At 40.2% G+C, this 12,588-nt stretch overlaps 1 protein-coding gene across 1 annotated transcript in view; it reads left to right on the top strand.

Annotated features, from left to right (window-relative positions):
• Positions 1 to 12,588, top strand: part of banp (BTG3 associated nuclear protein) — a 148,544-nt gene that overhangs the window by 79,417 nt on the left and 56,539 nt on the right. The window contains 5 exon segments of the mRNA XM_052028241.1: positions 3,632 to 3,871; positions 7,648 to 7,667; positions 7,669 to 7,748; positions 7,750 to 7,814; positions 10,561 to 10,694. Of these exon segments, the coding sequence (XP_051884201.1) occupies positions 3,632 to 3,871; positions 7,648 to 7,667; positions 7,669 to 7,748; positions 7,750 to 7,814; positions 10,561 to 10,694 (539 nt within the window).

Raw genomic sequence — 12,588 nt, 5'->3', positions numbered from 1 at the left:
TCTGATACTGAACTGGGCCTCAGCCTGCTTGAACCAAATGTGGGGCTGAGCGGCCCAGAAAGTCGGGACCTTGAGCGAGACTGCGTTGTGCGAGTCGTTGGAATTCATGTCGCGGGTTCCAGATGCCGTCTAGAAGCGTCGAGGTCACCAAATGTAGCTGAACGCGGCATGTTGCTGAAAGGAAAACTCAGAGACGTTGAGGCGGAACCGGAGCACACTTTATTGAGACCAGTAAAACGCGCACGTGTGCATGCAAAAGTACCCGAGAGCCTCTCCGGCGGACGTGACGTAAGGTTCCTGCTGGAAGGCCCGCCCCGCGGTTAGTCTACGACATGCTACTGCGCGTCTGCCCGCAGCCACCAATGGCGGTTCAAGTTCTGTGAATACGGGCCGCTACATAACTGTCATTTTACATGCTTGGATGATGATATGTCCTACAACTACAATAAGTTATGATCAGGGTACAAAAGTGAACTTCAACTATAACCAGATGCTTGAGATTTCTGGTGAAATTTTCTGATGATAGGTAACTTGAAGTTGGTTCTGTTTTCCCCTCCTCACATGCTGAGTATTTCCAGTATTTTCTGTTCCTGTCACTGGAAATTTCTACTTGCTTCCAAATACTTGCAATATTGATTAAAATATTTCTAGAAAACCGGTCTTAGTTAAAGCCACAGCAGCTGTTTTCAGGACTTTAAAATTAATTTGTTTAGCAAATATTGTGCCACTATTGTCTCACATCGTTTTCTTCATAGATAATGAGCATTATATTTACATATTTGCATTCAATGTTATTTAATGAGATAGATGGAATATTTGTCTCCTTCAATCATCTTTTGTCCCTTTAAAATGTGATTTGTTAGTTACAAGCATTGTGAGTGCAGAGATTTATATTGATTTTTATTTCCTATGGTGTCGTTTTGCTCCAGCAATAGAGCTTATGGGTGGAGTTTGTCCATGCAATATTCAAGGCTGGCAAGCTGAGGACAACATTCAAGGTATTAGTGCAGTAACAAGACAACAAATGCTGTCACCCTAAGAATGGTTAGCCAATTTGTGCTTCACAGTGACATTGCCATAGTTGGTGCTTCAAGAATCATAGAGCTCTGTGGAGGATAAACTGCCAGGGTGCCATAAATCCAAATGGCCCCTTTAAACACTGTTATTTATGGTGTTAGATTGAGTTTCCAAAGAGATTGCAAATGTGGGTGACTTCTGGTGATCATGTGGGAATAGAAACGTTAGCCATCAGACCCTTCTGAGGTCCATAAGTCTGCTGATGTAGTCTGCTGCTCTGCTCAAAGACCTGTGTATAGTTGGAGCTGGACCCATATGCTCCTTGCCATTGGGTGCAGGGTTTTGGACAGGTGGGACGTTGCACTAAATGCTTTATTGTGCATATGCACCAAGGTTATTCTGTAGGGTATCTGCCAAAGTCATCTGCTACAGAATGTGTGTGTGACCTTGCCCTTCGGGATTTGGTTAATGGGCTTCCTAGCCGGCTGCAGGCCACTCATTTCTGATTCACCGTAAGCAGATCTCATCACAAACCTCACCTCTACAAATTTGTGAAAACACAAGAAACTGCAGATGCTGGGATCTGGAGCAAAAAACAAACTGCTGGCAAAACTCAATGGGCCAGGCAGCATCTGTGGAGGCAAAAGGATAGTTGAGGTTCTAGGTTGAAACCTGCATCAGGATTGAGAATGTAAAGGGGAGATATCTTACATAAAGAGGGGAGGGGGAGTGGTAAGGCAGGAGCTGGCAAGTGTTAAGTGGATCCAGGTGAGGAGGGGTTGATGGACAGACAGAGCCAGGTGGGGGAGGGAGGGGTGGAGACAGAAATAGAGGCTGGGAGGTGATTGTTGGCGACAATAAAGGGCTGGAATCTCTATTGAAAAAATCAACAAGGTATTTGAAAACATACTGATCTAGGTCCAGTACAAGCTTTAGACCTAGATCAGTATGTTAGATTTTTTTGGTTATCAATGTTTGTATGTTTTTTTTGTCAAACCACTGTGTATGCACTAAGCTGGGGAAAAAAGATAGGGCATTAAAAATTAGTCTTCTATTATAGACAACAGAGTTGAACACATATTGGAATGGATCTAACTGCTAACTAGCCTGTGCATTGCAATACAGAAGTCAGGAATGCATAGGAGGTCATCTACTCCAATGCATCTACTGACGCATCTACCTTCCTCCTCTGCCACTAGATTTGGCATTGAGTTCAAGTGAGCAGCTCTTTTCTGAAGGGACAGATGCAATCTGCATGTGATTCCTTGAGGTTTGCACCAACCAGGGCTGCTAATATAAAGTGACGTTGCTGTTGTAGACCGGAAATCTAAGTGCAGGTAAGTGTTTTCATTCTCCTTTGTTTCACTGGATCTTAATAGTTTAAATTAATTTCTGCAGAAAATATATTACTTTTTTAGTTATTATTTTCTTTTGAATTGTTTTAAATGTCCCTTGTCATTGGAGCTGAACTGTCAAAAAGCCACCAGGCAGTCTGGAGGGTTGGGGATGTGGATGGGTCCTCAGCTTCTGCTGCTTGAGATCTACTCATTGCTAATGGACTACTTGTTTCATGGCATGTTTCTGGTAGCAAGACCTGGAGGTAGATTGAGCTCACTGGGCCACAAAAAGTGAGCATAGTCATGGGTGGTGAGCATAACTGCTTCCCCCCCCCCACCCCACCCTTCCCTCCCCCCACCACCAATCTAGAACAACATTTCAATACAATTTCAAAGGAATGCTGTGTTTTCGGGACACTGTCTTTTGGATGAGAATTAAAGAAAGGCTTGCCTGGCTGCACAGGCAGATTCAAAATAATCCTCCTTCAACTCATATCCTATCAAAAAACATGATCATTCATTCATTTGCTTCCCCTTAGTTAATATTGTGCATAACCTGGTTACCTATATAACAACAATAACTCAGTTCAAAAGTAATTCATTGCTTCTTAAATGTCTTGAATTTGGGAATGCTGCCATAGAAATATAAGTTCCTTTTTGATTTTGATTTTGGACTTTTCTGCCCTGAGGTAATGGTTGGATATCTGTGTAAATCATGCACATCGAATGTATACCAAATTGCAGGTACAATTTTTGAATACAAGGAATACATTTCACTGAGCCTGAGGTTTACTGATGATCTTGAGTTACGGTGTATAGTTAGGAAGGAATACTTAGGTCTTTTGAGGAAGCATAGGCCAGAATTTGCATTTATACACAGTAGTATTATGAGGTGTAATGGCAACCCAATTGCTTTGGTTTTAGCTGTTGTTCCAATTTCACTTATTATGCTTTTATAATATCTCTTCATCATGCTGTATATGTATTTCCCAGAAGGGTGATTGTTGAACAATTGGGTGAGAACGATGGCTGCCTTTTTATCCAATGTTCTTCTAGCAACATAACTCACTTATCGTCACCAATCATAATTTTCATAGAAGTCAATGTTAGTTTGAATTAGCCTTTAATAGATAGTAATAAATATAGAAATTGAGACTGTTTGCAAAACCTGATCAGATTTTATGAAGTAGTATTTAGGAATGCTTAAAAAAAGTTTTAACTGGTGCTGTTGTGTATTGCTTCTGCATTCTGATTTTATAATACATTTATTTTTCCAGAGGATTACCCTAACGGAACCTGGTTAGGTGATGAGAATAATCCTGAGATGCGAGTCAGATCTCCTATTACTCCTGCTGATATGCTACATGTTGCAACAAATTGCAGAACAGCTGAAAAAATGGCATTGACACTTTTGGATTACCTTTTCCATCGAGAGGTACAAGCTGTATCCAATCTCTCAGGGCAAGGAAAACATGGCAAAAAGCAGCTGGATCCTCTAATGATCTACGGAATTAGATGTATGCATCATGTTATGTATTTGTATATCAACTGTGAAAATGCTATTTCTGCTGTTAAAGTTACTTCAAATTTACTCAGCCCTCCAGAGTTGATAAGTGAAGCACAAGTTTTTGTTAACCTTTTAACCTATGATTAATAAGTATAAAATATACTTATTAATGTACAGAATAAGTGTTAGCAAATTTGTTTTTTTTGCAGTAAAAAGGATGGATTATTTAGTATTAACACAATTTAAGTGCCTTATGAATGTGAAGGACCATTTGCTGTGTCAAATACACAATACTGCTCTGCATGTTTTTGTTGTTTAAATCTGTTGGTCAAATAGATGAAAACAGAAAGAAAGAAAACTGTTCTGGATAATTTCAGAAAATTCAGGCTGGTTTACAACTTAAATATTATGATTCCAATCAGTAATTCCTGTGTTGAAGAATTTTTTTAAAAAGTTGTCTTCTGGCTTGCCTAATAATTGGATTCAGCATATTTCATGCGGATGTTAAAGATGTCTTGGCAATCTTCAAGAAAAAGCAGGGGTTTCTTACACTGTTTATTATTCAGCCAGCTCAGAATTGGAATAACCTGTTTACGTATCACATTGCACATTGTTGGATTTTGCTGTATGCAGATTGGCTGCCATGTTTACTGCATTAAAACAAATTATTACGCTTTATTGGCTTCAATGTGATTTGGGATATCTTGAAATTGTGAAAGGGAATACTTGGATGCAAATCTTTCTTTCTTTTTGTTTTTGTTTTTATTGTATAAAAAGGACCAAATGTAAGTTATCTTACATAAGATGCCTATTTGAGACATTAACAATGGCAGTTGATAAAAGCCTGGCTTAGTATTGAGAAAATGGATTGGATTCAAATTTCATTGGTAAATAACACCAAGTCTGCTTGTGCATGAACAAGTAAGTCTTAAATTTCAGTTGCCCCACCAGCTGGACTTCACAGACAGCATCCTTTTTTGCAGAACTAAGCAACTGTGGAATCCTCAACATGATAACTTATACAACCAAATCTCTGGATTGAATTTTCCTTAGAGGTGAATAAGCAGCAGTGGCCATTTGTTAATCTTGCCTTTGTTTATGGGATTTCCACTGGTTTAAGCATGGCAAATCTTTCACAAAATTTTACTGAGCATTCAGATCTGATGCTGTCAATGATAATTATAGAAAATATGTTATATAGAATAAAAAGTACGTAAAAAGCTACTTGCTCCAGTGGTTCCAACCTGCTCTTTATGTTCCACAGGTATCTCTTCCCAGCCTCTGTCTAACCTTATTACGTTTTCCTAGCTTCCCCTCAAGCGCCTCTGCATCGGTTCATTTCTGAGCTATCAAGTGTTATTTACAGAAGTAAACGAATGAAGATCATGGTCAAGAGTAGATAGAGATAAACTGTTTCAATTGGTGGAAATGTCAAAAACTAGAAGGCACAGATTTAAGGTGGTTGGCTAAAGAACAACCTCTGTACACAGAGCATAAAACAAACTGCTGGAGGAATTTGACGGGTCAGACAGCATCTGTGGAGGCAAAGGGATAGTTGATGTTTCGGGTCAAAATCCTGCATCAGGACCGAGAGTATAGAGGGGAAATAGCCAGTGTATAATGTGAGAGGGAGGGGTGAAGCAGGGACTGGCAGGTAATAGGTGGAACCAGATGAGGAGAGGGGATGATGGGCAGATGGAGCCAGCTGGGGAGGGGTGAAGGGTTTGGTCAGATCAAAAGGGGATTCAATCAGTATTTGAAATAAAATGCAGGCTACAGAGAAAATATAGGGAACGTGTGATGAGCTGGACTGTTCCTGGAGAGAACTGGCATGGACTCAAAGGGACAAATCACAGTGTTTGTGCTGTTATCACAGTGATGGATGAAGTTCTCTGAGGAAGATGTCTTATGATACTCTTTCAGTAATAAGTAAGGCCTTCGCATTCCTGTAACTTCATTGTCAGTATGGCTTTCACTGTAGATTTTCTGACCTGAGGCCCTTTGATTCAGATGAATTTCACTTGGCTGCCAGTTGTAATGAAATCAGCTAGGAATGCTCCATTGCATTTGGTAAGGGAATAAGATATGTGAAGAAATCCAGGTCAATTTCTGATTTAAGATTTGGACCTTTTTCAGCTTTTTCAATAGAAGGATTCCTGAGTATTATTTAAATGAATTCCAGGAACAAAACTTCTGACTGATATAGATGTTGACAGTGTGACAGAACAACACTAAGGATAAGGGTGTTATTAACTGAAGTTGATTGATATACACCCCCAGATCATTTTGCAGACAATATTAAGTTGCTCCAAATGTATACTACACATCAAGTAGTTAACTATAACACACTGTGACCAGCTTTTAAATATCCATTCTTATTGATTCTCACGGGGAGTGCTTGCATAGTGGTTAAGTACTGCACTAGTACCCACAGTTCTGGGCCATTAATCCAAATGCATGAAATGAAATTACACCATGCCAGGTGGGGAATTTAAATGAATTAGCATTTTTTTAACAATAAGCCAGTCTCAGTTGTGGCAACATGAAACTACTGAATTGTTGAACAAATGATACCAGTTCTCCAATGTTCTTCAGGGAAGAGGTCTGCCATCCTTGCCTGATCTGGCCTATTTGTGATTCCAGACCCATTAATGCAGTTGTACTGGAGAAACAAAGGACTGCAGATGCTGGAATCTAAATGAATAAGAAACAACAAGATGCTAGAGGAACTCAGCAGGTCAGGCAGCGTCCGTGGAGAAAAGCAGATGGCCAACATTTCAGGTTAGAACCCTTCGTGAAGGGTCCTGACCTAAAACGTTAACATCTGCTTTTCTCCACAGATGCTGCTTGACCTGCTGAGTTCCTCCAGCATCTTGTTGTTTTTCCATTAATACAGTTGGCTGTTAAGTGACTTTTCAGTTCAGGATCAATTTGGGATGGACTTTAAAACCACATAATGCTGGTCATGTCTACAACCTGAAAACAAAAATATTTTTTAAAAGTGGTATTAAAAAAATTGATGTCAAGGAAGTAAATAGTAAAAGTGTCATGACCAGAGATACTAGTTACAGTTATTGAATATATCAAATTCTGTTAATTACATGCCATTCCAGGATTTTTGTTCTGGGGTGGCTTTCTGTAGTTTTAGCCATTAATTACTGATGATTGAAAAGTGTTATTTTTGAGAGTTTTTACTGTGCCATGGGATTGCCAAACTGTCTTTTTTCTTATGAAAATGAAAAATGCTTGACCTAGACCATAGTCTGCTAAACCTATTTGCTATTGGCTTCATGTTGCTAATTTGTGACATTCTCGTTTTTCAGTCTTCAATAGTCTTAATATTGGCTGTCCTTAGTTGAAGCACATTCTATTGCAAGGTAACCAGAAGTATTTTTTGAAAATAAGAAATTGGCTGGCCCTCCATTTAGTGCAGCAGTGTCAAGTATTCTCTTAGTCATCCACAGGAAGGCTCCTAAGATGCAGTATTTACAATTTGAAGGTGTGAACGTTTTATAACATTGTCGTAACTTGGACAGACTAGCAGACTTGGGATCGGAGATCACCAGTGCCACCTTTGCTGCCACTGACGTTGGATCTTTGGGCCAATGGCATTTTGTAATATTTGGTTTGGGTGTGTTGAATAGAGGCATAGATAGATTGAAATTTAACTGCATCTGTGCGAAAACTGGTGGCAATACTTTGCACTGGCCAGCTTTATACTAAGTTTATCGGTAATCATGTCACTCATACAAAGTTAAATTTTCAACATACTTTTAACACTTATAGGTCATCTTTTCCATAAATTTGGGAATCACTGAATCGGACTGGTACAGAATAAAACAGAGCATAGACTCTAAATGCCGAACAGCATGGCGCAGAAACAGCGTGACAAAGCTTGGCAGTAAAAGGTTTTGCCCGGAGGACGCCTTCATCTTCGGTTATGAGTGGAGCAGGTACAAAAAAAAGATGAGGCAAATTTTTGTAACTTATTGACATAATTCCATGATATGTACATTTCAGTAGCTTTTTTCATGTGGAGCTCAAATATTTCTTCAATTGTTTTTCCTTTAATTATTGCTGTTTGGCTCCCAAACTTCCCATATTACCTAGACTGACTTGGATCAAAGTCATAGTTGCTATTCCTCCTGTTCTCTCTGTTGACAAACATTGGGACTTCTGCATCATCAGAAAAGAAAACATTGTTGCCAACTACGGAGGAAAAATGTCAGCAATCAAGTTCGTGTTGGCCTATTGGAAGAACTCAGTGGGTCAAGCAGCATCTGTGGAGGCAAAGGGATGGTCAACATTTTGAGTCAAGACCCTGCATTGGGACTATAAAAGTGAATTTGTTCTTAAACTTATAGATGGACTTCCAATGCAAGTAGGGTGCACACATGAGAATACAGGAAAGTAATGTTCCATCACAATGCTAATCCCCTATTGAATCCTCCAGGACCCTTCTCCACCCATTGACAACCCCAGGATCCCACTCCGCCAACTTCCACTATTGCTGCTTCTTGAGGGAAGCCACTGAGGAATGTCCTTGTCAGGACAAATACTGAACACCAATCATGCAGTACAGGATGAGTGCTTGACTTTATTAGTTATGACTGGGATGGCCTGCCATCATCCCCACTCCCAAAGCCAGAAGTCTGGATCATAATTAGTTCTACTTCTACAGTCAAAGACCTAGTATGCAGTTGGCCTGCAGTCCCAAATGTAATGTAAAAAGTTTGGATGGTAATGAGAAGTGAATTAATGATTCCCTTTCAATTAAATCACAACCACATGGAATTTATTTCTCTGATTTTAGCAAAATTTCTAATGTATAAAACCAAACTAAATGGGGTTTCTGGCATTGTGTATACTTACTAGCTGCAAGGCAATGAACACAACAGTCTTTGTCAGTTAAATTAAAATTATTCCACTGAGTTTTTCATTATGACATAAAATAAAAATCCTGAAATTAGCACCATCTGCTAAAAATAAGGTATGCAAAAGGACTTGGTTTGAACAATAGTGATGTCAGCCTAGATAACTACAAACATTGCTTTACGACAATCAGGGTTTTACTTCCATTGAATCACAAAAAGGTCAATAGTATGGAAGGAGGACATTCAATCCATCATGTCCATATCTACCCTAATTAAGAGCAGTACAGTCTGTCCCACTCCCTGCGCACTCCCCATAGACCACCAAATACTTTCATTTCAGAAATTTATCCAGCACCCTTTTGAATGCTGCAATTCAATCTAATTCCACTGCCTCTCCAGACTCTGATCATTTGATGCATAAAAATGTACTCATAGTAGTTTTAGTGCTTTTGCCAAATAACTTTATTCTATATTCCCTTGTTCTTGACAGCTCTGCGAATGGGGATAGTTTCTATCTACACTGACTATATCCTTCATGATTTTAAATATCATATCTCTTTGCAGCTTCCTCTATTCTAAGGAGAACAACCATAGTTTCTCCACACTATCCACATAACTTGCATCTGTCATCCCTGAAATCATTTTGGTAAATCTCTTCTGTCCCCTCTCTGAAGCCTTTACATTTTTCCTAAAGTATGGCATCCAGAACTGAAGCTGTACTCAAGTTGTGGTCAAACCTGTGTTTTATCACGTTCATCATGATTTTCTTGCTCTTATACTCTATGCCTCCACATATAAAACCAAGAATACCCAATGGTGTTTTACCTGCTTTATCAACATTTCCTGCTAATAGCCACAAATAACCTCAGATCTCCCTGTTCTTGTACCTCATTATGACTGTTCCACTTGTTTATATTGCCTTTTCTCATTCTTCCAACCAAAATATAACACTTCACATTTCCCAGCATTAAATTTCATCTGCTGTGTGTCTGTTCATTCCACCAGCCTGCCCATACCTTCTTCAAGTCTATTACTGTACATCTCATTTCCAGGTTTTGTGTCATCTGCAAATATGGAAATTATGCCATTCAAGTTCAAGTTATAATATATTGAGAGAAACAGTGGTATGATTGAGATAGGTACAAAATTCACAAAGGCTACAGTTGATAGAACTCAACATTATTTATAAAGCAACTTTGTGTTGAAACTGAACCATATGGCTATTCAAGGATTTTCTTTTTTAATTAGAGCACGTGTCTAGTTTTCCAAATGCTGTGGTAGTAAACAGTACTTCACCGTTAATCAGTAAAAATTTGTTTAAAAATAGACTACAATTTATGAATGGCTCTTTTTCCATTCCTATATCTATCAATTTAAACAAAGAAATATTTTTCTTCACCCATTGTGCAAAGGTAGAGAAGAATCATTGTTACAAAAGCTGAAAAATGTCTTGTACACTTCTGGACCAGCAATTACTTTATGAAAGGTGGTATTTGAAATATTAAAGATGGGCAAGAAAGTACAGTGGTACTCCCTCAGTACTGCACCAGTTTCAACTTAGATTATCAGTTTAAGTATCTGAATTGGGTTTTGAACTTCCTGATTCAATGATTCTCCAACTGATTCTTTTTAGCTTTGGTTGAGATATGTATTGGGATACCTATTACTACAGAAAGTAATGTGGGAAAACCATTTGAAATTTAAATTTGTATTTGAGAAAATGCAAAATAATGAAGTCATGTGTACAAATTATTTTGTTCATATATTAAGTAACACTTTTAATTTTGCCCCACATGGGTTTGAAAACTGCTTTGCTTTGTTGAAGGGGGAATGCAAGGATCAGTGCCAACATCAGGAGACTTACAGCAAAACCCAGCCCAAACATTGCACTATGCATTGGCAAATGCTCAGCAAGTTCATATCCATCGCATTGGAGAGGATGGACAGGTTCAACAAGTAGTGAGTATTGTCAAGATATACCACAGTTAAATTTATAAATAATAAGGTAGATTCTATCATAGGGTCTTCGGACAAATAAGTTTTTCTTTTTTTATATAGGGTTTTTATTATAAGGTTTAGTTTTATAAGGTTCTTTTTTATAAGTTTTTTTATAAGTTTTAATCGGGAATAGCGGGGACTGACTGCGCAGGCGCATGACTTCAGCAGGTAAGGCGTGGGCAGTTTAAAAAGCAAACCGCCATATCCAGCGGGCAGCGTCAGAGCGGGCAGCGAAGTGAGAGGTAGCAGAGTGTTTTAGGCTTTGGCTTAAGGGGCTTCGGCGTAAACGGGAGAGGAAGGGTAGGTGACTTGAGTTAAGGAAGGGTACAAGTGCGGTTTCCGATACTCGGTGTCAGATGTGGGAGTTCCCAGAGTCTCCCTGCCTCCAGGAAGGCTACATCTGCACCAGGTGTGTCGAGCTGCAGCTCCTGAGGGACCATGTTAGGGAACTGGAGATGCAGCTCGATTACCTTCATCTGGTCAGGGAGAATGAGGAGGTGATAGAAAGGTGATCACACCGGGTCCACGGGAGTCAGGCAAGTGAGTCACAGTCAGGAGAGGGAAGGGGAAGAGTTCAGGTACCAGAGAGTAACCCTGTGGCTGCACCCCTTGACAATAAGTACTCCTGCTTGAGTACTGCTGGGGGAAGCAACAGTGGCAGTGTCTTTGGTACAGAGTCCGGCCCTGTGGCTCAGAAGGGTAGGGAAGGAGAGAGGAGGGCACTAGTGATAGGGGACTCTATAGTTAGGTGGGCAGACAAGCAACTCTGTGGACGCAGGAAAGAAACTCCGAAGGTAATTTGCCTTCCAGGTGCCAGGGTCCAGGGATGTTTCAGATCTCATCCAAGATATCCTGAAGGGGGAGGGAGAACAGCCAGAAGCCGTGGTACATATTGGTACCAACGACATAGGTAGGGTAAGGAATGAGGTCCTGAAAAAAGACTATAGAGAATTAGGAAGGAAGTTGAGAAGCAGGACCTCAAAGGTAGTAATTTCTGGATTACTGCCTGTGCTAACTGACAGTGGGTTTAGGAACAGAATGAAGAGAAGGTTAAATGTGTGGCTGAGGGATTGGAGTAAGGAGCAGGGATTCAGATTTCGTGTTCATTGGGGCCTCTTTTGGGGCAGGTATGACCTGTTCAAAGAGGACAGTTTGCACTTGAATCCCAGGGGGACCGATATCCCGGCGGGGAGGTTTGCTAAGGCTACTGGGGAGAGTTTAAACTAGAATTGTTGGGGGGTGGGATCCGAACTGGAGAGACTGGGGAAGAGGTGTTTGGCTCTCAAACAGAGAAAGCTAGTAGTAAGTATGATAGGCAGGTGATAGAGAAGGGACGTGCTCAGACAGGTTTGAGATGTGTCCATTTTAATGCAAGGAGTATTGTGAACAAGGCGGATGAGCTTAGAGCTTGGATCAATACTTGGAGCTTTGATGTGGTGGCCATTACGGAGACTTGGATGGCTCAGGGACTGGAATGGTTGCTTCAAGTGCCGAGTTTTAGATGTTTCTGGAAGGACAGGGAGGGAGGCAAAAGAGGTGGGGGAGTGGCACTGTTGATCAGAGATAGTGTCACGACTGCGGAAAAGGTGGACGTCGTGGAGGACTGTCTACGGAGTCTCTGTGGGTGGAGGTTAGGAACAGGAAGGGGTCAATTATTTTACTGGGTTTTTTTTTATAGGCCGCTCAATAGTAACAGGGATATTGAGGAGCAGATAGGGAAGCAGATCTGAGAAAGGTGTGAGAATAACAGAGTTGTTGTGATGGGGGATTTTAATTTCCAAACATCAATTGGCATCTCCAGACAGTGAGGGGTTTAGATGGGGTGGAGTTTCTTAAATGTGTTCAGGAAGGAATT

Source organism: Pristis pectinata, chromosome 13 (assembly GCF_009764475.1).
Source record: "Pristis pectinata isolate sPriPec2 chromosome 13, sPriPec2.1.pri, whole genome shotgun sequence".
Taxonomy (NCBI): Eukaryota; Metazoa; Chordata; class Chondrichthyes; order Rhinopristiformes; family Pristidae; genus Pristis; species Pristis pectinata.
Note: the sequence above shows the minus strand (reverse complement) of the source record. Positions and strands in the feature narration are given on the sequence as shown.